The sequence below is a fragment of the Diabrotica virgifera genome, chromosome 6 (genome assembly GCF_917563875.1).
Source record: "Diabrotica virgifera virgifera chromosome 6, PGI_DIABVI_V3a".
Classification (NCBI taxonomy): Eukaryota; Metazoa; Arthropoda; class Insecta; order Coleoptera; family Chrysomelidae; genus Diabrotica; species Diabrotica virgifera.
In genome coordinates, this window is record NC_065448.1 from 34,186,202 (window position 1) to 34,214,121 (window position 27,920).

Here is a 27,920-nt window from a genome sequence, read left to right on the forward strand (position 1 = left end):
ACGGAAACACTGGAAAACGACTGCCTTATTACGAATTTAGCGGTCCTTGTAGAATTTATTAGAGCAAATAATAGTAACTGTTTTTGTATAAATATGTTATTCCTCATTTCTCTATATTGGAAAATTAGACCAGCAAACACAAAAAAATATCATCAATTTTTTATAAAGAATCTATTTTTAAATCATACAGCTGAATAAACTTTTCCATGTATAAACCCCTTTAAACATGACAAAGCTGTTTCTTTCATATTGAAAACGACAGTACCTTGTGTGTGGGACATCTGGTACACGAAAAGACTTTCACGTTTTTAACTTCTGCCGTGAATTGTCGATTAACTAAAAACACCCCCACACAAGTTTCGACGGTGATTTTCCTGTAAAAAATTGATAATCGAGGGTAGGTTGCGGTTCTGGCTGACATGAAGTTTAGCTGAAACTGGCCAAATAATAGCGGCCAAAGAGGGTTCATCTGCCACCAGGGCATAATTACGCACGCGAATGTTCAACCAGTACAGTGGCTAGTGTTATGGCAACGTTTAACGGGGCTCTTTGCAAACAGCGTTGCCACGTTAATTAAAAGTTAGGATTATGTACAATTTCTTTGGTGTTTAACTAATAATTCAGAGCATATGTGTATGTTATGATTGTCTAAAAATTATGTAGATGATTATTTCATTCATAGGAAATTCTGACCAATGCTACAGAAATAAAAATTACAGCGATAATTTTTGAATATCCCGTCGTCAAGCATTACGTCATATGCCCTATGCCCTTCGTTACTATGCAAAAATGAACATTCAGTGACTTTAAAATGGCAATTAAGGTTTTACAACTTGTCACAGACAATACCAAGAAACAGGTTTAGCAAATATTTAGGTGAAGATATCAATAAAATATTAGTTAAAATGATTTAAAAAGACAGTTTTATTCATGAAATAATCTCAGCGAATTACACTCGATCTCTAAAATTATTATCGACTTGTTGCCCTCGTAACACTTTGACATAATTTCACTGAGCTGTCCAAGGTATGCGCAGCATTCTTCTCCAGCACCACATCTAAAGGCATAAATTTTTTGGCTCTCGCGCCGTATAGAAATATTGAGAATACAAGGGCATTCACCAGTCTCATCTTGATACTTGAGAGATAGATTTGTCTTTCCTAACTTTAGTCAGGCGACTCATCGCATTTCCTGCCATACCAATACGTCTCCGAACTTCTGCTTCACAGTCATCATCGTTAGTTGTTATACTAGACCCGAGATAGACCAAGCTGTTTGCTATCTGGTATTCCTGTAACATGTTAATCAGTTGAATAGTGTGGAATCTGTCGACCACGATTATTTTTGTCTTAGCGTTATTGATTTTCACACCAACTTTATTGCTTTCGTACTCAACTCTTCGCAGGAGATCAAACATTTATTGCTCATTTGCTGCTATAAGTGTAGTGTAATCAGCAAATCTTAAACTGGACATTTTCCTACCAGCTACTGCTACTTCACCGGCCCATCCTTATAAAGACATCCTCATGACATGTTCACCATAAATATTGAATAAGTCAGGTGACAGCACGCATCCTTGTCTAACACCTCTCTCGGTCTTGAATTGGTTTGAGAACTTCTGATCTAATCGTACTGTTGCCATGTTGGACTGGTACAGATTTTTAAGTGTCACCAGGTGCATTGGTGTGCCCATTTCTATTAAAATTAACCACAGATTTATCCAGCTTATACAATCAAATGTCTTTTGGTAGTCAACGAAGCATATAATCACAGGTACTTGAAATTCTCTAGACTTTTCAATGAGTTATCTCAGGTTCAGGATTTGTTCCCGTGTGCCTTTACCCTTTACAAACCCCGCTTGTTACTGAGGTATTTGGTAATGTAGATAGGTTTTTAATCTGTTTTTAATGATGTCCAACAAGATTTTACTAGCATGTGTTATTAGTGACAGTGTGCGATAGTTTTCACATCTGGTGGTAGTTCCTTTTTTGTGTAGCGGGATATAAATTGAGGTACACCAATCAGATGGCCACATTCCTGAATTCCAAACAGTGACAGATAGAATGGATGATTTGTAATCCTTTGTCACCTAGTAACTGTGGTATTTCACCTGGTATTGAATCAATGCCTGGGGATTTATTTCTTTTTAGCGATATAATTGTTTCTTTGACTTCAGCGAGTAAGACAGTAGGTTCTCTAGGATAGAGAGCCACTGATTTTCTGCTGGTACCTCGTTATTTTTATAGGTATAGCTCGCTTCAGGAGTTTCGCCATGTTTCCAATATTTCGTCAGTATCGGTCATTAGATTATCTTCCTTATCTATTACAGACCACATTTGAGATTTGAATTTTCTAGTAAGGAGTTTGATCTTCTGAAATAAATCCCTCATTTTATTTCGACAGCAATGTACCTCTATCTCTTTCCATATTTGAGAGATGTAATCAGCATTGTCTTTGCGGCACTGTTTTCTGATTTCTTTCGATAACGCTCTGTATTGATCGTTTGTTCCGTATCTAGTTTTATGTTCTTCTCTGAGTTGAATCACAGTCCACGTATTATCAGATATCCATGGCTTACGGCCCTTGGAAACCGCTCCTCACAGTCTTTTGCAGCCTCGATTACCTTATCTTTGAAATAGATCCAAGTGCTCTCAGGGCCACTATCTACTTGGTCTAAAGAAAGAGCTTCCTTCTAGGATTTGTTGGAAGTCATTGACTTTTGATGAATTTAGGGACATGACTAAAAGAGGTCTGCTTTTGGGGACTTTAAAACGAAGTCAAACGTTACATAAATACCACAAAAAAAGTAAGCTAAAAAGGTAAAAGTTATAGCCATAGCTAAACGCTACGGTAATGTAAGTGATCACGGTTATGACTCATTTCATTTTTTATTTGTTGGACTAGAAAAACTGCTTCGTCATTCCTCTGACATTTTTCCATTTCCATAATTTTATTAAACATACCTGCTAACCTGCTAATACCTGCTACCTGCTAGTCTAGTCAGTTTGTTCCTGAATTGTTATTGCTCTACTTTTGCTTGTTCTATTTCCTTGTTTTATTGTGATATATTTAGAAGCAAACATATAAAAATAGATTGATTTAAATATATTTTTCTTTCCTGATATTACAAATACAAAAACGAGTGATTGATATTCCTTGGAATTTATTTTGGTATTTCATGTTTTGCTTCACCAATAGATAAATCTTTCCGAGCATATGACAACGCAGCGCGTCTTCGTCTTCAGCGGGCAACAAAATAAGCAGCATCTGCACAACATATGTAATCAAATCCCAACACCACAACGTCTAGCACTTATCTCGCTCCAAAAAACCACATGTTTACACTAGGTTCAATTAGTAAGAGCTCTAATATGAAGTAGGAATATTTATTAGCCAAAATAAATAATTCTGTTCCATCAAGAAACGCCTTTCTTGGATGGTTTCAAGTTCAATTCCGATGACAGGTTTATTGAACGCTGTTATGAAAAGTGATTTGTTTTTATGTTGCGACAGAATAATAGCCTGTATGACAACAGGACTGTTAAAATGCAACTACAAACCCTTGAGTGTCTGCTGCATATAATTGCATATTTGCAAGACATCAAAATTCCTGATTCTCATTTTAATACTATTATTTGGTCACTTCCTGATGGTATTTACTAATTATCATTTTCGTTGTAAAGTTTATAACTTCTAAACAATGACAGCTGATGATAATTTTGTTCAGGGGTTGCTGATACGATAATAAAAAAATAAATAGGTACTTACTAAAAGCCTACTTCTTAAAATAAAACTCAATTCTTCTGTTTTTATCGGCGATTGACCTTTATTTTATTGCTAGCTTGTGTATCTCGTTTTTTGTTAAATTTCTGATGTATTTTAATTGTAAAATCATTTAGCTCTCAAATGTTCTTGCAACTAAATATCATGTTTATTTATTATTGTTCTATTCTGATATTCTATTAGTTCAATTAATTCTCCCTTTACTTTTCGTATATCCCTGGTGTTACACAATTGGCGCCCAACGTGGAGTAGAATTTTGTGTATCTACATACCCACTCATTAAAACATATTGCGCTTTATTTGTGTAAGTGTTTAAATCGATATATTTGCCAATACTTAATAATATTGCAGTCAGGTAGAATTTTTGTCCAATTTATTGATTTATTTGTGTATGCACTTTGAAGACCATCAAGTAAAAACTATATTACTCAATCTTTTACCTATTTCTTATTAAAAGGCAACAGTATTTGTATATGATTTCGCAAGTAAAAATTCTTGGGAGAACCTCGGCATAAGTGCTTTTTCTTCTCTGGAACTGAGCATCCGCAACCAATCGGCTTATCTTTCATATATCAATTCTGGGGAATCTTTTGGAAGCTGTTAGTTGTTATAACCGGTCACACTCTATCTGAGACCGACTACTCACGTAGCCGGGACGACTTTATATGCTCTCCGAAGCACGGTGGTGGCTCAATTAAATAAAAAACTGAAAAATTTCTGGTCTCTGCGCCTGGATCAACTCTGGGTCATCCGGTTCGGTAAGCCAGTACCTAGCCACTGAGCTACGGCCTCCACTTGACGTTTTCAGTGGTTCTGTTTCTTGCTAAGTTGTTTCAAAAAAGTCTCTAATGGTTGCCTCTCCAACTCATCATAATTGAGCACTCAGGAACTAGACACCAAAAAGTCTAGTGGAGTGTTCATGTAGAAGAGCGTTATGTACATTTAACACTACAGTTTTTAAATACACTATCAAATGATACTCCAAATTCACTGCTGTATAAGTAGACGTTTGTGTCATTTTATTGCACGATTTATTTGTTATTGTTTTTGATGCTTTTAGTGCGAAATTAACCATTCTGAAAATTATGTTCAAAAGGTCTGACAGACAAAAAATGTAAATCTTCTTCTTGTTCTTCTTGATGTGCCTATCCGTGACGAATGTTGGCGATTATTATGTCTATATTTATCTTTGTCTTCAGCAGCGTGGAAAAGCTGTACATACTGTTTTAAACCAGTTTCTAAGGTTTTTGAACCAGGATGTTCTTCTGCTTCCTGGACCTCGCTTTCCAAGGTCAGTAACTCTCGGTTCTTCTTCATTCACTGATGACCTCCTTATTTGTGACTCGGTTAGTCCAAAGGATCTTAAGTTTTCTCCGAGATAGCCACGTGTCACATGCTTCCAATCTTCTGCACATATCTTCACTCAAGGCCCACGATTCACCGTAAAAGAGAACGGAGAAAACGTATCATCGTAGCATTCTTACTTTTACACCAAGAGAAAGGTTGTGGCTCTTGAAAAATACACTCATCCGGTTGAAGATGGATCTAGCTTTTCCGATGCGCATTCTTATCTCCTTCCTGTTGCCCCATTTTTCATCTATTATGGTGCTGAGATAGTTGTAGAGCGTCGCTCTTTCACAGATTATTTTAGACCAGGGTACATTTGGATGTTAAGAGGTGACTCATATTTTTTTGCAGAAATTGCTTGAAAATAACTAATATAATAATATTTGAGTTATCCTCCCACTCAAAAAGGTCCGGAACATTGTTTAAATAATCAAAATGTCATAAAATGAAGGAAAAATTCGACTTTTTTCTTCGTTTTTTGATTATAACTTTAAAAGTATTCATTTCCGAGAAAAATTGCACTAACATAAAAGTTGGGTAATTAAATTTCCTATAATATAAGATTAGTTAAAAATTTTAAAAATTGTCACCCTTGTTGCGAAATGACAATAATTGCGGAAAAACCATAAAAACAAGTATTTGCATTTTATGTTTTTCTTCCATTTATGCTCCACTTAGTATCTTCATATTTCACCCAAAAAAACTATGATAAAATAAAACAATACTGTAAATTTCGTTAAGATCGGTTTAATAGATTTTACAAAATAAATTATGTAATCCAAGTTTCGCAAAAAAATTTCATTTTTTCAAAATGTTGCAGGACTAAAAATGAAGCAGACAGCAAGTTGGATTTTTTTTACAAATAGAAGAACACTGTACCTTTCATTTGCAATTTGCAAAATTAAAATCGGTTAACTACCACGGTGTCAGGAGTTTTTTAAATAAACATTAATTTTTGGTGCTACGCGCAGGACAGCGGATACGTTTGCTCTGATTGGGCATTCCAATGATCTTTGAAAATGATTGATAAATTTTAATTTTTAGTACATTTCGATATAAATAAATAAATTTATTTATTGCAAAATAAAAACGCATACTCCGTACTTTGAAATAACACTTTTTTAGCAAAAATTTTCTTTGTTCACATATTTTAACTTGATTAATGTTTATTATTTTTAAACATATGCAATTGTTTAAACAATATTTCACAAACAATAATCAAATTAGTTTGATTTTTGTGGAATTAAAATATTAAAATACAACAAAATATAGAGTAAGTAAATAATATATTAGATAAACATTGGAAGAAATTTTGGTGGAAATCAACTTGTGTGAATCGAACACCTCTGACCTGCGTGTAGCACCAAAAATTAATGTTTATTTAAAAAAATTCCTGACGTCGTGGTAGTTAATCGATTTTAATTTTGCAAATTGCAGATGAAAGATACGGTATTCTTCTATATTTAAAAAAAATTTCAACTTGTTATTTCAACTTGAAAGCTGGATTGCAAAATTTATTTTGCAAAATCTATTAAACCGATCCTAATGAAATTTACAGTATTGTTTTATTATATCATAAAATTTTTCTGGGTAAAATATGAAGGTCCCAAGTTTAGCATAAATGGTTGAAAAACGTAAAATGCGAATACTTGATATTTTATGGGTTTTTCGCAATTATTGCTATTTTGCAACAAGGGTGACAATTTTTAAAATTTTTACCCAATCCTATGTTGTAGGAAATTTAATTACGCAACTTTTATCTTAGTGCGACTTTTCTCGGAAGTGAATACTTTTAAAGTTATAATCAAAAAACGAAAAAAAAGTCGAATTTTTCCTTTATTTTTTGATATTTTGATTATTTAAACAATGTGCCGGACCTTTTTGAGTGGGAGGATAACTCAATTATTATTACATGAGTTAATTTCAAGCAATTTCTGCAAAAAAAATGTGAGTCACCTCTAAACGTCCATCTTAAAACAGATGCGCCCTGGACTATTTAGGTACCGACATTATTGGTTTATTATAAGGTTTTTCTGCAATATTTGAAACAAGAAAATTTTAAATAATTTTGTAATTCTTCATATGTCATTAGTTTATGACATTTCGTTAGGAATTAAGTTTTTTATTTACCGAGGATATTCGCCGTTTAATTTTAAATAAAAAATAGCTAAATTATATGCTAAATACAGGTTGTTGTTTGTTTATTGCAATGTTATTTTCTTCGGGTACATAGTTGTAATTGCTTCATGTTTATCTTTAAGTTGAATCGTGTCGAGTACATCGCTACGACCAGACGAATTAAAAGTAAATTTAATTATAATTTTACATCACATTTCTGTAATGAACCTGTCCCTAATGTTTCCACGCAAGCACAGGCAATTTTTTACCGAAGCTAACGACGATATAATCATAATCATGTATCTCCGTCGTCGTTTAAAAATAGGTAGCGACCAGTAGTTTTCCAACTTTTAATAAGAAATATAAAAAATCAACGATTCGATGGTAACCTATCGATTTTAACCATTATAACGAAAAACTTAGGAAGCCTGATCAAAGCACGTAGATACGCTGGACCTTTTTCGATAAGATGTAATTACACGGTGGTCGTACCTCCCCAAATTTCAATGATCAAGCTCGAAATAGCAAATCAATTTGAACAGAATCCTAAAAGGGTATTCACACCACACCCCAGGAATATTATCGACAATGAAATCGAAGAAATAATGGCACTTCTGAAAAATCTTACTATTGTAGTGCCAACTATTTTCAACAGTGTTGTCCACCTTTGCTACTTCTGTGCAGTGGAAATACGCGCATATCATTATGATTAGGATGAAACCGCCCACAGAAGTCAGCTCATACAGGCCAATTAGTCTACTCTCAATCATGTCAAAAATAATAGAAAGACTTTTGCTGAGCAGAATGCAAGAAGTCCTACACTTAGATGACGTAACTCCTGAGTATCAATTCAACAATGCCATAGAATCGTCAATAAAATCAAAGAGAGCATTGAAGGAAAGAAAATGTGCACCTCAGTATTCATCAAATGTTTAACAAAGTATGGCATACAAGACTAATGTAAAAACTAAAATGGCTTCTACCTGACCAACTGTATTTACCATTAAGTCCTATCATAATGAACTGACTTTTAATATCATAGTAGATGATATAACTTGAGGATGAACGACATACTGTGTTGTAAAAGCAAGGGTGCCACAGGGGAGTGTACTCGGACCATTTCTGTACTTAATATATACTGATGATGTACCTACCACAAACGAATGACACACTCATGGCACCATTTACAGATGATACTGCTATCATATCCACAGATACAGATCCAATAAGGGTCACTAAGAAACTACAGAATGATATAAATGTGCTACAGAATTAGCTAGAGGAAAGGAAAATACGAATAAATCCAACAAAGTCTGCGTAGATAACATATACTACTCGAAGAAACACCTGTCCGCCGGTAAACTTATAAAATACCTCCATCTACACCAATAGCGTAGTGAAATACCTAGGACACAGTATAAAGAGGGACAGTAAAACCTCTTCCATGTCGGCACTTTGATCTCAAGAAGTAATACCGACAGTACGCAATTGGTAATTCACCAGTGGTGGATGCGGGTTTTGCCTGTTAAAACCCTTACGTTTCTATGCGACTAGCAATTCAAGAGTGGGGCAAAAGCGACTGGGAGCATTGCGCGGTCGCCATGCGCGACTAAAGATTTTACTTCCAATTTTTCGGAGAGTGGTTCTACTGTGCCTAGGACTCCACCTCTATAAAAAATTACCGTGGAAACATCCTATTATACAAGCTAAAAAACGCCAACTGGAATTTCAAAGCAGAAGTATGAGCTGGCTAGTAAGCAAAAAATCGCAGCTGTCAACTGAAAATAATTGAACAGTATATAAGGCCATATTAACACCTATCTGGACATACGGAATAGAATTATGGGGATGCAGCAAACCATCTAACACGAAGATACACCAGACATTTCAATCACAAATACTGAGGACTATTACTGGTGCCCCCATGGCGTTTCAAATCAAACACTACATACATAATGACTTAAACATTCCATATGTAACAGAACTCATCACACATACTGTGCAGAAATATAGAAACCGCAGTACGGAACACTCCAGCAATCAGTTGATAAGGGAACTCTTCAACCAGCCTATAGAAAGAACACTGAAAGGACTCTGGCCAGAAGACTGAAGCCATTTGCAGTGAACCATCAATGGATGATGGATTTCCTCAAAAAACGGAAAAACTGTAGGTCCAGACGAAATACCTGGGGAATTACTGAAATGTCTAGGCGATGAAACTCTACCGGTACTACTGGATCTGTTTAATGAAGTATATAAAACCGGAAAAATCCCTCAGGAATGGTTGGTGTCCACCTTTGCAACAATACCAAAAACCATATATGCCAAAGATTGTTCGGACTATATGACAATATCACTAATAAGCCATACCCTCAAAATATTTCTAAATTTAAAAAATCAATGGGAAAATCCCATTGAATCCCAAATTTCTAAATTTGATTCATAGAAGATTATACAGAAAGCTAGAATATGATATGGATGATACCCAATTTGGGTTCCGCAAAGGACTTGGAACAAGGGAGGCATTGTTTGCGTTTAATGTCCTCTCTCAAAGATGCTTAGATATGAACCTGGATATTTATTCCTGTTTCATCGACTTCGAAAAAGCGTTCGACAGGGTCCAACATGAAAAACTAATAGAATTATTGAAAAACAGAGATATAGACAGACGAGATTTACGAATTATCATCAATCTGTATTGGAATCAAAAGGACAATATAAAGATAGAAGAACAAGAGTCCGAGAAAATTGATATAAAGAGAGGAGTAAGACAGGGCTGTGTTCTGTCGCCGCTACTGTGTAACCTGTACAGTGAAGCCATATTTCAGGAAGCGATAGCGGAGCTAAGTGATGGAATCTCTATAAACGGAAGAATAGTATATAACATAAGATTCGCTGATGACACCGTTATAATGGCAGACACCCTGGAATCGCTACAAGAATTGCTAAATAGAATTAACGATTATTGCATTCGATACGGACCAAAAATAAACAAGAAAAAAACTAAATTTATGATTGTCTCAAAAACAGAACATGGAAATGAAAGGTTAATGATAGAGCAAACCCAAATAGAAAAAGTTAAGACATGCAAATATCTGGAAACCTGGGTTGATGACAAAAATGACCAAAGCAAAGAAATTAAAGTCCGAATTGAAACTGCAAGGCAAGCATTTATAAAAATGAAGACACTGCTTACAAACAAAGACCTTCAGATGTCTCTCAGATTGAGGGCTCTAGGATGCTACATATTTTCTATATTGCTATAAGGAATGGAAGCTTGGACATTGAAGAGACAACACATAAGAAGAATAGAAGCGTTCGAAATGTGGTGTTACAGAAGAATATTGAAAATTCAGTGGGTTCAAAGGATTACCAATGTTGAAGTGCTACGACGTTTAAATAAGGAGTTAGAAATTATGAAAAGTATAAAAACTAGAAAATTGGAATATTTGGGTCACATTACCAGAAGAGAAAAATATGAGTTGCTGAGAATTATTATGCAAGGAACGATCCAAGGAAGAAGAAGCATAGGAAGAAGACGCATCTCCTGGCTGAGGAACCTTGGACAATTGTTTAACTGTAGTTCATTACAACTATTCAGAGCAGCAGCCAACAACGTGACCATAGCCAGTATGATATCCAACCTCCGATTGGAGAGGGAACTTTAAAAAGAAGAAGATCAATGGATGGTACTGCTAAACAAGCCCTAGTCATAACTAAAGACCGGATTATATGTTCCTGTTTTGACTGAAATATGTGCATATATATGTTTGAAATATGAGTAAAATATGTTGAAAATATTCCCTAAAAGTTTAAAATATGTTCCAAATATGTGGAATATGTCAAAAACATTTTAAAGTAACAAGAAAATATGCATTAAAAATGTATAAAAGTTTTATTAAATAACGGTAAGTACATATATTGACAAAATTAACCTAAATATACGAATGATTTGAAAAATTTTGAAATTGACAAAATTAACCTATCTAGTACCTATTACTATTACTTAGGTTTCTACATTTTATTCCTTCTTATAAAAACAATTCACAATCAAACGTTTTTAAATATTTTCAATAGTAAAATTATGTCGCCTATCCGTTAGTAGTAATTTGTATGTTGAAAAGCTTTGTTCAACATCAACTAATGTGATTGGTGCAAATTTTATAACATTAACAAACTCCGCATTTAAATTGGTATTGACATCAAAATCGCCACAAATAATTTGGTTTGCTTCCTGTAATAGTAATTTTAAATCACTATTTTTCTGTAAAGTTTCAATCCATTTTTTATTTGATTGTCCAATTTTTCCAGAAACTTCTTCAGCGTTTTCCTTAAATTTCTGAATTAAATTAAGGGACTCTTGTAGTGGAAACGATTCAGTTTCAAGATTGAGGATGGTTTTATAAACAAATTCATAATTAGATTTAATAAAACAAAGCTCATTGTGCAGTGATCTGTTTTCTAAAATTGATTTGCATTTTGAAATCGCGCCAATATTTGTTTCTTCGAAACATAAAATTAGTTCTTTTATAGGGAGAAACTGTTGTTCCGCATAAAAACAGGCAGCTTTTAAATATGTTCCCCAACTTGTGATTATAGGCTCCGGTGGCAAAGGAGTATTTGGTAATTTTTCTTTATATACCTATCTGAATCCTTAAAAGCGATTTTAAAAATATTCTCTTCACGTTGCTAATTAAACTATTAAATGTAAGAAATGAATTTCGAATTTCTTCCGCCACTCTGTCTAAACCATGCGACAAACACGTCACATGAATTAAATTGGGATATAAAACTTTTAGTTGTTGGCCAGATTTGACCATGTATGACGCAGCATCGGAAACCATAAGCAAGATTTTGTTAGCTGGAACAATGTCGGGAAGGAAAAAGTTCATGAATGCATCATTTATAAACCTAACCATTGTTACATGGTTAACTGTGTCAAGCTGTTTACAGCCAAAGATATGTCAAAATATGCCAAAATATGTTAAAATATGCCAAAATATGTTAAAATATGCCAAAATATGTTAAAAACATGCCAAAATATGTCAAACGGTCGAAAATATGTTCAAACCATCAAAATATGTTAAAAAACCGAAAATATTCTAAATATGTAAAATTAAATTAGTGTCAAACGCCTTTAATTATCATAATTCGTCCACATCCTGAAGCGTTTGATTGTGATTGTATCTTTGATGGTTATCGATATGCAAAAAACATATAATCCGGTCTTTAGTCATAACTCACAACACATTTACTGATTTTCCTGGGTAAGACTGTAAATTGCAGTAAATAAATAATAATAAAAAAGATCGAACACATACTACCAACGTGAAAAGAGACTTAAGGGCATTAAAACAAATGAACAGAACGAACTCCGAATATTCAGCGAAAATACTTATTTCTGAAATCACACATGCGCTGAAAGAAATGAAATCAGGTAAAGCACCTGGCTTTGATGGTATCCATCCAGAGTTCTTGATACACAGTGGTGCATACACGAAACAGTGGCTTGCAATGTTCTTTAATGATATACTTCAGTCAGGTAACATTTCTTTCTCACTTAAGCGAACAAAGATAATTGCAATTCCGAAACCGGGCAAATCAAACGATAAGCCAGAAAACTACCGCCCCGTAGCTCTACTCAGCATGGTATATAAACTATTAGAAAAGCTTCTCCTCAACAGAATTAGTCACAGGATACTAGAAAATGTCCCCATTGAACAAGCTGGCTTCCGCCCTCATCGAAGCTGTACGGACCAAGTGCTGTCATTAACAACTTTTATAGAAGCTAGTTTTCAAAAGAAACAAAAGACAGCAACAGTATTTATAGATCTAACAGCAGCATATGATACTGTTTGGAGACAGGGATTAATATATAAACTGGCCCGCATTATCCCCTGCAGAAAGATAATTAACCTCATTGACAACATGCTGACCAACAGAGCCTTCCAGGTTATAATGGGAAAGGAGACGAGTAGACAGATGAAACTTAACAATGGTCTTCCACAGGGTTCTGTCCTTGCCCCTTTACTTTTCAGCCTCTATATTGCTGACATGCCTGAAACCGAATCTCGGAAGTTTGGATATGCTGACGACTGGACCCTTGCAACAAGCCACCAATCTTTACAAACTACAGAAATCACTCTCACGAATGACTTATCCATCCTCAGCGAATACCTTAAGAAATGGAGACTACAGCCAAGTACTACAAAAACTGAAGTATCAGCTTTTCATCTAAACAACAAGTTGGCAAACAGAGAATTGCGAGTGTATTTTAATAACAAGCTGTTAAAATACAATAAATACCCGAAATACCTTGGGGTAACTCTAGACAGAACGCTCACATTCAGAGAACACCTGACGAAAACAGCAGCAAAATTGAAAACACGCAACAATATAATACAGAAACTCTGCGGCACTACATGGGGGTCCACAGCATCAACATTAAGATCCTCTGCTCTTGGCCTGATATATCCGGTGGCAGAATACTGTGCTCCAGTGTGGCTAAATAGCAGGCATACCCACCTGGTCGACACCCAACTAAACCGTACTATGCGTATGATAACAGGCACAATTAAGCCCACCCCTACAATGTGGCTACATACCCTTAGTAATATAGCACCACCCAACCTACGCCGCGAACATGCATTGGTTAAAGAATATAACAAAATAATGGACAGTCGCCAGCTTCTAGTCCACAACGACATCCCCGATATTCTTGGAAACCGTCTCCGATCCAGGTTACCCCCTCTACAATCTGCTCAAGCGCTGCAGCAATCCAACTTTGACTTAAATACCCGATGGAGAGAAGATTGGGAAAGTAGGACAGATCCGCATTACCATAGACTACCGGACATCATAGGGAAACCTGGCGAATTTGAACGTCCCCGTAAGATTTGGGCAGCCCTTAATCGAATTCGAACAAACTGTGGAAGATGCGCCGACTCCCTCCACAGATGGGGTAAACTCCCCTCGCCTTCTTGTGACTGCGGCGCTGCAAGACAGACGATCAGTCACATTGTTCAGGACTGCCCACGCAGAGCATACACAGGCGACCCTATAGACTTTGTAATGGCAACCGAAGGGTCAATCGAATATATAAAAAAATTGGACATCTGTTTGTGATGCATTGTATAATGCATTAATCTAAATATATTCTGTGATATACTTAAGCCATACGCTAAATAAATAAATAAATAAAAAAGACTTATAATTTTACATCAAATTGCTGTAACGAACCTGTCCCTAATGTTTCCACCGGCAATTTTTTACTGAAGCTAACGACGATATAATCATAATCATGTATCTTCGTCGTCGTTTAAAAGTAGGTAGCGACCAGTAGTTTTCCAACTTTTAATAAAAAATATAAAAAAATCAAGGATTCGATGGGTAACCTATCATTTTCTGGCAGTAAAGCAACATTATAACGAAAAACTGAGGAAGCTTGATCGAGCCGCGTCGATAAGCTGGACCTTTTTCGGTAAGATGTAATTACACGGTGGTCGTACCGCCCAAAATACCCGAAAATCCACGTGCCACTGCCTCTCAATCTCTTTTTTATTATAATTATATACATTGTGTAAGCGAGGTGTAAACTCGCGGAGGAAATGACAACTTGAGGACAACTTAACTCTATGTTATTTCGGATGTCATTGGAATTATAGTGAACCAATGACACATATATTCATTCTTACACACGAATCCTTTAAATTGCAGGCTTTTTCGAGCTAAATTGGTTAGATAGAAAGAACCTCGGCGAAAGGGTCTCAATTATACGTTTTTACTAAAATAATGATTCCTTTTAATGATTTAAATTACATAATTGTATGGTCTTTTATAGAGTTTATTTATTGTGTCTATTAGTTAAAATACAATAATCATAATATATTTACATATAATATTAGAGGATGATGCGAACACTATTTATGTTGGGTTTTCGAGTTCTTATGGGAATGTGGGAGAATAGTAACATTTCAAAAGTGCAGCCTAAAGATATAACTGCATTTTAACTTTGTGTCATGAGGTCAAGAGAACAAGTCAGTATAGCCGGGTGGCTTTTGTTGAAAAACATACCCACTAGTTGAAACTTGTTTTAATCCATAGATTTATCATACCAATATGATGCCAATTTATAACAATTTTTAAACAAATTATAAAAAATTGACATGTAGAATCTTAATTTCCATTGCCTTTTTAGCAGGTTCGATCTTAATCAGGTGCGGATACATATGGGGTGGGTCAACGGGTCCATGGACCCCCTATTGTATTTAGTCTATAAGTATTTTTTTATTATTTATTATTTTTTTCTGTTAACTCTGATACCGTATGTATCTGGGATTATATTATAGTGTATTTTATCCTTAGAGTAAGTGTGAGTCGTATGGCTAAATTTGGGAATCTTTTGCAAAAAAATTATACTTTAGGTACAAGTATTCAAAAATAAACTACATTCATCATCATATAATGATCAATAAATCACCATTCATCATAAAAATCATTCAAAGTTCAAAATCGGTGTACCTTAAAAGAATGTATTTTCTCGACTTTCTAGGTATTAAAGAGCAATTTTCTTCATTTTTTTAATCCAAAGTAACTCGAGTAGACTTTTTAAAAAAACTTACCACATGTGTACCTATTAACGTTCAAAATACAAATGTTCTTATTTGAAAGCTGTATAATTGTTTAAATAAGTTAAAAAATTTTGTTATAATAAATAATAGTTATAAGTTATTAACATTTATAAATTACTGCAAAAATAAGGGTTATTTGCAATTATCTCCAATTGTTTATGTATTTCAAATTAGAAACTACTAAGATCTAGAATATTTATTTGAAACATTTTTCTCTAATACCTACAAGGAATGTTTTATAGGCAAAAACATGAATTTTTACACTTTATAATCGTTTGAAAACAAAACAATGTCGGATATTGAAGCAGTTGAAAACGAGAAAAATTTTTAATGTTCTTTAGTTATGTCGAAATACTGTAAGTTAAAAAGGTGCAAAATAAATTTCTCCTGTTTTAAGATTTTAATATGAATACTATTTTTATTTTGGAATTATCTTCTATATCAAAATAAGCCACAATCCTTCAGTATTCACTATTCAGATTCAGGTAGATACATTTTACTCCCAAAATCATAATATAAAAGAACAAAGGACTGGTCATAAAATTGATATCGGTAAATCCGTATCTTCTGATCCGCACATTGGGTCACAAGCTAGTAAAAGCAATTCAAGAATTCTTGAAAATTGACTTAACTCTGTTGCCAAATCTATCCGCTAAAAAAATAGGAGAATTAGGTAGATCGGTAAATTTGACGGTAGATCTACCGACAAATCGGTAGCTGTGGCATCACTGTATTAGAGGTAAGTCTGCCCACCCTATTAGGAATTTCTAGATCCGCGCCTGATCTTAATAATAGGGAGTATAATGCCCCATTCCCCGCAGCTATCCTTGTCCTTGCTAAGACCTCTTTTTGCATGTGGTTGTCATCTGTAATTACCGCCCCCAGATATTTTACTAGTTCGAATTCTGGAAGTGTCCTGGCAAGACTGACCACATTAACTTTGCCTGAGGGACCCGAACCTCTGATTTGGTTGACCTTCAGTACTGGTCGGGGTAATCCCAAAGTGCTTCTTTTGCGGAGGTTCCAGGACTTCTGGGCTAATTGTGAAGGTTTGAGATAGGCTAGGCTCCACATAGTGGGGCCATCCAAAAATCTCACAGCCCAACTTCTTCTAGACCGTAGAATATACTTCTGGTGGTCAGCATTCTCATCGGCCACTGTAGACTCTGGCCATATTCATCTACTGGAATTGGTGGATGGCCCAGGGTGCCGTCTATGTAATAAGGAAGAGGAAACCTCCTCACATGTTCTCTGGAAGTGCCCGGCAGTGGCCCATCAGACGTGGCAGAATCTGGATGCAGCCGAGATATGTGAGGGAGTTACCTTTGAAGAGACTTGTTGCTTTTTGTGACGCCATAAGGTTGCTAAACGATTAGACGTTCGGGGCGACAAGAGGAGCTCGGATATGCAGCCCCTGCCGATTCTGACACACCTGGGAGCTCGGTGTAGTCTGTGCCACAGAAACGTCGAAGACCAAGTTCTTATGGGCCTGGTCCGTATGATAGTGGGCCCTGCTGCGACGTTACATACCATACTACTTCGAAGTTGTGGTCGTTAATAGTTATGTTCTGCTTAACTCTTGGTCTTGGATTATTGGTTACTAGCACGTATTTTGTTACTAGTACTAGTTAGATAGAAAGACCTTCGGGAAAAAGGTCTCAATTATATATTTTTACTAAAATAATGATTCCTTCTAATGATTTAAATTACATAATTGTACGGTGTTTTATAGAGTACTTAACATACAATTATCATAATGTATTTGCATATAATATTAGAGTTTTTTATGTTGGGTTTTCGTGTTCTTTTGGGAATAGTTCTGTGGTGAAGAATACTAACATTTGATTTCGAAAGTGCAGCCTAAAGATACAACTGCATTTTTGCTTTGTGTCATGAGGTCAAGAGAACAAGTGAATATCGTTAAGTCTTATCGTTTTATTTCGACTAATATGATAATAGTTATCGGCCCATCTAAAGGATATCTAAAACCACACTTTTCGCCATAAAAATTGAAATAACAAAACTTATATGTTTTAATTAAATATCTTTTTACTCCAATTCAATATTATTTTTTAGTAAAACTACTTCTTGTATAATTGCGTTGTCCTTCCATAACTACATTTCTTTATATTTCTGTATAAGTTGGCAGGTAATTGAGGTGCAATACAGATGTAATTTTGCTATGTATTAAAGGGTCGTTTTCACGCCACGTCGTATTGTACGTCATTGTGTGTCATATAAAACGTACGACAAAACGTACGTTTTGTCCAGTGTACCTATAATGTGGCACGTAAACAGCAAAACGTACGTCTTGTCGAATCGAAGAATGTATAGGATTTGTCCTATCACACAAAACGTACAATAAAGGGTCGTTTTCACGCCACGTCTTATTGTACGTTTTGTGTGTCGTACAAAACGTACGTTTTGTGAATAAGCGAATTTAATTTTTTCGATTCGACAAGACGTACGTTTTGCTGTTTTCACGCTACGTTGTACGTTTTGTGTGATGGAACAAATCCTATCACACAAAACGTACAATAAGACGTAACCTGAAAACGACGCTTAAGACGTAGCGTGAAAACAGCAAAACGTACGTCTGGTCGAATCGAAAAAAAAAATCCGCTTATTGACAAAACGTACGTTTTGTCGTACGTTTTGCATGACACACAAAACGTACAATAAGACGTGACCCTTTAGAGTAGCGTTCTATTTTTTTAATTTTTCAACAGTTAAAAATTTTCTATTTTATTTGAAATAAATTTATTCGTTTGTTTATAATGTTTGTACTACTTCTTTTTGTTATATTGGATTTAATGATAACAAATATTAATTTTTGTTTTTTATTTCCAGATACGACAAGAAAAACCTTATTATATAGCAGATCCAGAAGTAGACTCATTAGTAAGTAGCTTACTTAACCTTATTCGTATGCAATTTCATATTATAATATGTACCTACTTTTATAATTGATGAAGTTGACTTTTCCTTTTTGGAAACAATGTTTTAACAATCGTCATATCTATAGTGCTTATTATTTCTATTTTCAAAATCTAATCCTCTATATTTATATTGCTTCATAATATATATTTATATTGGAATGTAACATTGAAATCACCTATTAATAATCTTAACAGTTAAAAAAAATTCAAAATTAACGCGTATAGACCTAGTAACAGTACATTTAGAAACAATAAATTTTCTAAAAAATATAAACAAAAAAGTAAAAATGAAAAGTGAACAGACGATATAGAATAGCTAGTCGAAGAAAGAAACATTTTACAATGACAGCGCAATCTCAGAAGAAGACATACGGAGATATATCGAAAAAACACAGAAGCCTAGAAATGTATAAAGTCAACAACAATAGAAAGAAAAGAAAAATATCAATACATTTAATAAGAAGAAAACAATCATTATAACAACTTACTATCACTATCAGAAGAAAGAGAAGAATATAAGACGGCACCGGAAGAACACATCTACATACAAGGGGAAGAAAAAGGTGTAACAGAAAACAGCTTAAGAACAGAGCACGTCATTTTAAAGCAATATGAAGAAATCAGGGAACACATGGGAATGGAAGATACAATAATGGATGACATAGAATAAAAGCAGCTCAAATGATACAGACATGTACACATTGTACAGTGTACATTGTACACTAATGTACAGCCAATGGAAAATCATAAACTCCCGAAACAAGTAGGTACTCCCCTAAACACCTAGATAAACAGAAGAGAGGCAGACCGAAAAGAATGAAAATAGTAAGAAAATTAATGAGCCCCAAAGAACTTAGAGAAGGACAATGGAACAAACGACGTGAATGGAAATTGAACATTGGACAACGTCAAAAGACGTTCTGAAGCAATTGCATGTACAGGGTTATTCACTATATTTTGACCCCCCTGTAAATTGCTTTATTTACAGAATTAGAAAAAATGTGAAATACAAAAGATATTCGATTTCTAAAATATGATTTTTTGGCATATATAACATACTAGTGACGTCATCCATCTGGGCGTGATGACGTAATCGACTATTTTTTAAATGATAATAGGGGTCGTGTGCTAGCTCATTTGAAAGGTAATTTAATTCTCTATTCAGTAATATAAACATTAAGATAATTATTTATACAGGGTGTCCAAATTTTTTTTTTAATTAAATTAATTGACACAAAAAGAAGAATGTATGTAATTTATTTAATTTAAAATACATTTTATTGCTGTTAGAAAACAGAAATAAAAGTTTATTGCACAAATAAATATTGATTTTTGCTTAAATTCACTGTTCAAACTGCCAAGAGGCAGATGGGTGGGTGGCACTTTGAACATTGAATTTAAGTGAAAAGTAATGTTTATTTATTCAATAAACATTTATTTCTGTTTTCTGACAGCAGTAGAATGTATTTTGAATTAAATAAATTACATACATTCATAATAAATTACTTTTAATGGGAAATAAGCCACGATTTTACCATAAAAATTATTTTATTAACGTTTCGAAGCCCAAATCGGGTTTCGTTGTCAAAATACAAAATACTACTAATAGAGTAGTATTTCGTAAAATACTACTAATCATGTTAATGTTTATATTACTGAATAGGGAATTGAATAACCTTTCAAATGAGCTAGAACTCGACCACTATTCCCATTTTAAAAAAATAAGTCGATTACGTCATCACGCCCAAATGGATGACGTCACTAGTAAGATATATATGTATGTCAAAAAATCATAATTTAAAAATCGAATAACTTTTGTATTCTACATTTTTTTCTAATTCTGTAAATAAAGCAGTTTACAGGGGGGTCAAAATATAGTGAATAACCCTGTACATAATAATATGCAATTAATTTCAAACTATTCTAAAAGTTGTAGATTTTACACGATTTTACTTAATATTCACTTTTTTTTTCAATTCTCGTCTGGTTTTTAATGATATTGTCTCCTATATGCGACCATGAATTAATAAAGACGTTTGTCTATAACGTAAAATGTCTATATTAAAAATTATAAATAATTAATATAGTTAATGCTTAATAACTTCGTAAAGATAACATTACTTGACAGTATGTAATAAATTTTCATAAAATCTACTTATCGTGGCATTTATTTAATAAGACAAATGGACTACGTTTTAAAATTTATATATACTTTGTTGTGATTTTAGATTTGTACTTAAGATATCTATCTTAGAGGCTATAGATTGACGAATCTCCCAAAATTACCATTTAAGATAAACCTTGAATTAAACACGGAATCATTAAGGAGTTAATTGCAGACTTAGATGTAACATCTTCTTTCCTAATGAATAATTTCACCAGAACTGATTCTCAGTTGTAAATAACTTTCATTGAATACCAAATTAGAGAGGTCAGATAAACAAACACATGTTCCATGTTCGATTCTCGAAAAATTTTCAAGTGTCATCCTCAGAGTAAGAAAAAAACCGGTCAAAGTTCTTTGGTGACCTCGAATAGATTGGGCGAATGACATGGAAATGTTATTAGTGTTAATCTCTTAATCTCTTCAGATTACTTGTTAACTTCTACAACTACTTAGTGAAAAATAACGTGGGAAATTTACGAAAAAATATTTATTATTCGAAAAGGTTTATCCAGAGGATTTTAATATATTCAAACGCTTGTAAATGGTCCTTGCGAAACTTGATATTTACGTGCCCATATACGAGATATCTTTGGTGGAAATCATGCTGTGATTTCATCACTGTAGTAATTACAATATGGAGGAATATTTATTTAAAAGTCTAACGTTTTATGGAAATACAAGCTAAATACAAAAAATAATTCTAACAATAAACACTGAAAACGTTTGTTTTCTATACTTCCACAACATTTATTACAACTATGCGACTACAGCTGTTTCGGCAGAGTGCCTTTCTCAAGTGATTTAGTTTACTATGTGTTTGCCTATTTAAAGTCTTTAACGGAAGCGGTTAAGGAGTGGGGAGCTGTTTGTCTCGAGTTGGTCATTCAGAATTATATCTATATTTTTCAATTTATTAATTTCCATAGATTCTAATAAAGATAGCTTAAGGCATTTATTTTGAATATGCAGAATTTGAAACTGTTCATCAAAAGAATGATTATGATCTAGAAGGTGAAGTGCGTATGTAGAAGTGTATGTTTTTCTATTGTTGAAAGCCCTTTTGTGTTCTGCTATCCGTTTGTCAAAGGTTCTGCCAGTTTGACCGATGTAAGTTCTCGGACAGTCACCACAAGTTAGTTTGTAAACACAACTCTGTAGTTGTTTTCTCTTTCGGCTCTTATTGTTCTTAATATATTTGCTTAAGTTGTTGTTAGTTCTGAAAGCTGGTGTTATTCCTTTATTTTTTATGTATCTGGCTATTTTTGTTGTTATCTTGCCAGTATATGTGATATAGCAGAAGGTACTGGGTTCTTTCTGTGGTGGTGGATAGACTAATTTCAGGGCTTTCTTATGGAGTTTTTGGTTTAAAAAGAAAGCCCTGAAATTAGTTTCTATAAGAAAGCCCTAACATTAGTCTGTCCGCCACCACAGAAAGAACCCAGTACCTTCTGCTCTGTCACATATACTGGCAAGATAACAACAAAAGTAGCCAGATACATAAAAAGAAAGGAATAACACTAGCTTTCAGAACTAACAACAACTTAAGCAAATATATTAATAACAATAAGAGCCGAAAGAAAAAACAACTACAGAGTGGTGTTTACAAACTAACTTGTGGTGACTGTCCGAAAACTTATATCAGTCAAACTGGCAGAACCTTTGACAAACGGATAGCAGAACACAAAAGGGCTTTCAACAATAGAAAAACAGACACTTCTACATACGCACTACTCCTTCTAGATCATAGTCATTCTTTTAATGAACAGTTTCAAGTTCTGCATATTCAAAATAAAGGCCTTAAGCTATCTTTATTAGAATCTATGGAAATTAATAAATTGAAAAATACAGATATAATTCTGAATGACCAACTCGAGACAAACAGCACCCCACTCCTCAACCTCTTCCGTTAAAGACTTTAAAAAGGCAAACACATAGTAAAGTAAACTTGAGAAAGGCACTCTGCCGAAACACTGTAGTCACATAGTTGTAATAAATTTTGTGGAAATATAGAAAACAAACGTTTTCAGTGTTTTATTGTTAGATAAAATGAACTTCCATCAAGTAACGGTCGAATCCATCAATTATAAAAAAAAATCCTTTCCAAAAACGATTAATTTAAAAATAGACCAAGAAAAGAATAAATTCGTAATGAGACAGAAGGAACTACAGGATTTATGCTAGTACTACCTTCATATACACATTATCTATCCAAACTATTGTGTCTTCCTATCTTGTGCCATAACCTCTGCTTCTTTCCATGTACCTCCGTTTTTATCAAGTTGTTTTGCTATTACATCATTCTCAGTCTCCTTAGGTCTTCTTCTCTTCTCTTCCCTTGTGTTTTAGTTTCTCTTATCTTTGTAGCCGTTATTTCATTTTTTTTTTAGTCGCTGCATATGACCCTACCAACTTTACTGCCTTTTTCAACATACTCTGCCATCGATTCTTTTTTAATTTCTCTCCTATTGTTTCTTATTTGATCTTTTCTAACTACTCCCTGTATCCTTCGTAACCTCCTCATCTTGACACCTGTATCATAACTTGCTGTTGCTTACTTGGTATTCAGGACTCACGCTCATTTGTAAGAATTGGTCTATATGTAGCCTTACAGTGCTTCATAGAATAGGCAAGGAAAGAGAACTTTTCAATTTATTATTCTAAATGGGAAATAAGCCACAATTTAGCTTAAAAAATGATTTTATTAACGTTTCGACTTCCGTCGTTACCAAAAACCCTAACAGAAAATTCTAGCCCTCCAGGTTGGGGGTTGGGCGATGGGCTAACAACTCATTCCCGTAAAATACTAAAGTTGTTACAAATCCACGCGCTATGCCTCGGATCCAGGATGGAACTTACGGAAAACGAAACAGGCTACGGAAACGGACGATGATTTTCGGAACATGGAATATTCAAGGAATCTCTACAAAACATAATATTTTTGAAGAACTAACAATGAATCGCATAGATATCTGCGCTCTAACAGAAACAAAAAAGAAAGGAACTGGAATGGAACAAAAGGAAAACTACATTCATATCTACAGCGGAGTGAAGAAGGAGAACAGAGCAAAGTCAGGAGTATCATTTGCAATACGCAAGAAATATAAGAAAAGTATAAAAGATTGGGAATACGTAAATGAACGAATTTTAAGAGTAGGTCTAAAACTCTATAACAGAGAATTAGAAATATTTGTTGTATATGCTCCTACCGATGATTCAAACCAGGATGTAAAAGATAAATTTGAGGAAAGCCTAGCGGACACCATCTCAAAAATCAGCAACCGAAAAGAGATTATCATGATGGGCGACTTCAATGCCAGAACTGGGTCAAAGATCAATGACGACATTGTGGGAAGATTTGGCGAAGAAACTGTTAACAACAATGGAACAAGACTTGTGGGACTATGTGAAGCGTATTCCTTACGGATAACGAATGGATTTTTTCAACACAGATCCATCCATAAATACACATGGACGCAGCCAACCCGACAATTGAAATCGATTATAGATTACGTCATCATGAAGCAGAAATCATCAATTGTGACGAAAGATGTACGAGTCTATAGAGGTGCAGAATGTGGAACTGACCACTTTTTACTCAGAGCAGATCTATACTTTCCATATATCTTGAACAACAAAATTGAAGAGACCCAGGAAGAGATTACAGAAGAACACCCGCCTCAGTACAAATACAACATCGACGCACTGAAAGATAATTCAATCTCCTTTCTTTTTAAATTAAGACTGAGCCAAAAGATAACCAATACACAGTTTAATACAAGAACAGCAGATGAAAAATATGATCGGCTAAAAAAGTGCTTACATGAAGCTGCATTCGAAGCGTTAGGGGAAAAATCCTCAAATAACACTAATCACCCTTGGTTTACAGATTCTTTAAAAGAAAAGACGAGGGAAAAAAAAGAAGCATATCAAAAATGGCTCAGTACCAATTGCTCAGAAGACCGAAAAACCTACGCAAGAATAAGAATGGAAACAAAAAAAGAAGTGATTAAAACCAAAGAAAATATGTGGCTGAAGAAATGTGAAGAAATAGACACTCTTATGGGAGGAACAAAAAGCAGAGAAGCTTGGAGAACAATATCAAATACAAGACAAAACGTACAAGAAAGATGCCAGATATCCCTTATAAGTGTAAACGAGTGGGAAACATACTTTAGAAACCTATTGCAAGAGAATAGACAGGAATATGTAAGGCAAACCATCATCGCCCCAAACAACCTGGAACAACTAGAAGATATAACTATTCGAGAACTAGAACTAACGTTAAGAGAAATGAAAAACAATAAAGCTCCTGGTCCCGGAGGTATTCCAATTGAACTCATTAAGCACAGCACGACACAGGCAAAAGAAATTTTAGTTGAAATATTCAACGGATGCCTTTCAGGCAATAGTGGCGTGCCCTCTGAGTGGAAAAACTCCATAACTACCCCTATATACAAAAAGGGTGGTAGAAAAAATTGTAATAATTACAGAGGCATTAGTGTGACCAGCTCAGTTGGAAGACTGTACGGACGAATAATAAAGAAACGGATAGAAAAGGAGTGGCAAGATTCCGAAGAACAAAGTGGATTTAGGGCAGGTAGATCATGCACAGATAACATTTTCTGCATAAGGCAATTACTAGAAAAACGTTCTGCTAGAAATCTAGAAACTCACATGGTATTTGTAGACTTAAAAAAAGCATACGATACCGTTCCCAGAGGAAAAATGTTTGAGGTATTACAACAAACCACTTTAAATAGAAAATACATCCAAACAATAAAAGATCTCTATGCTAATGCAACAACAGCAATTAAAATTGGAACGAAACTTTCAAATACCTTTGAAACTTCGAAAGGCCTTTTGCAGGGATGCTGTCTGTCGCCCACTTTATTTAAAATTTACCTTACACATGTGTTAAAATATTGGACTAGGAAATGCCAAACAATGGGGATACCAGTAGGAGATTCTTATTTGTATACGTTGCTATTTGCTGACGACCAAGTTGTGATTGCTGCTGATAAAGATGACGCCAGTTACATGATTAGAAAATTGAAAGAGGAGTACCAAAAATGGGGCTTGGAAATGAGCATGGAGAAAACTGAATACCTTGTAGGTGTCGGAGGTGATACTGAAGACTTAGAATTAGAAGGGGAATACATAAAAGGATGTGATGAATTTAAATATCTAGGTTCAATTTTTGACAAAAACTCCACATGCGATCAAGATATAGAATATCGAATAAGCCAAGGAAGAAAAGCTATAAAACAGCTAAATGGCATTTGGTGGAGTACAGGACTGCAAAATCAGACAAAGAAAAAAATCTACCAAACTATCGTGGAAGGAATTGTCCTGTACAACTCGGAAGTGTGGGAAGTAAAAGACCGACAAAATAAAAGACTTCAAGCTTTAGAAATGGACGCGCTTAGAAGAAGCTGCAGAATATCTAAACTGCAGCATATCCCAAACGAAGAAATAAAAGAAAGAATGGAAGTAGAAAAGGATATTATAGACAGAATAGAACAAAAAAGATTAATATGGTACGGGCATGTCCAGAGAATGGGACCAACAAGATGGCCCAAGAAAATGATCCAGTATGTACCACCCGAGAGAAGAAAAAGAGGCAGACCGAAGAGAACATGGATACAAGATGTAGAGAAAGCAATGAACAGTAGACAACTCAACGAGGAAGATATTCGTGACCGAAAAGCATGGCGAATAGGATGCGGGAAACGGCGAATGCTGTAGAACACCCGATATATATATATATATACTTCCGTCGTTGTGTAAAATATTAATATTAATTATTTCACTAAAGTAATCTGAGACGCATTATTGGAGTGGGGCCAGTGGCGTGCTGGCTATATAAATGAATCGGTGCAACCACCGAGAGGCCGAGGCCTCTTGAGGCCGGTCAAATAGGTTTTCACAAAAATTTTTAGATGTAACAAAACAAATAATGTGTGTGTACTTTGTACGCACATAAGAAGTTATACTTCTATTATATGATTTCAACGAAATAAACATACTTTCAACAGGTTATTTGTATTTAAAGATTAAACTAATTTTTATTTACTACTTTCCAAAAATTTTTACTAAAACAATACTAAAAATAAAAAAAAAGTTAGATAACACACGGAATTGAACCAGGGACCTCTCGATCTCCGGTCGAACGGGCTACCACCGAGCCAAACTACCTTTGCTTTGACAGCTTACAAGATTTCTCATACATACTGACAAATTCAATCGACCAAGTGTGGTATAAAATACTTTAAAATTTAAAGTAAATATACTTAGGTACTATTATCATTGTATTATTATTATAAAATATTTTATTCCCGAGGAAGACAAATCCAAAGACACAAAAATTATAATAAATAATACATTTACTAATAACACTAATATATTCTTTTAATGACTTATTTGCGCTGATACATACATAATTTGAAAGATTAGCAACGAACTACATACTGTATGTCTGCGGATGCGCCAGGCAAGTATAAAATTTCACCCTCGATCGTAAAGAAGTATAACTTCAAAAATATTTTTTTAATTTCTAATCGGATGTTAATTTTCCTAATAATATTAATAAAACATTTAAAAAAATCATTTTTTTTTTATTGTGAAATACAGTTTAAGTAAATGAGTAAGACTATAAGATTGCTACAGATAATATTATTTATTTTCGTACATACAAGTATATTTACGGTTTTTCAATTTCCTTCAAATATGTATGTAGGTAGGTACTCAGCAAAATTAAAAAATGGAAAAGCGTCTTGCTCATATTTGACCGAATTATTGAAAGTATCTAAAAACGATTTGATCAAGACAAATCAAATCGTTTTATGGTGATATAAGCACTCTACATCCTAGAAATTTTGATACAATAAAAAATTATATACTTACCTTTGATGGCATTTAAATCATTTACTGAACAAT

The 27,920-nt window shown here is 34.4% G+C and overlaps 1 protein-coding gene across 4 annotated transcripts in view; it reads left to right on the top strand.

The window, feature by feature from the left end:
- The window catches only part of LOC114325306 (homeobox protein homothorax), a 675,897-nt gene that overhangs the window by 342,880 nt on the left and 305,097 nt on the right, over nt 1-27,920 (top strand). For all 4 annotated transcript variants that reach the window (XM_050653960.1, XM_028273338.2, XM_050653961.1 and 1 more), the window contains one exon: nt 18,729-18,779. In XM_050653960.1, the coding sequence (XP_050509917.1) occupies nt 18,729-18,779 (51 nt within the window). The remainder of the gene's footprint in view (nt 1-18,728; nt 18,780-27,920) is intronic.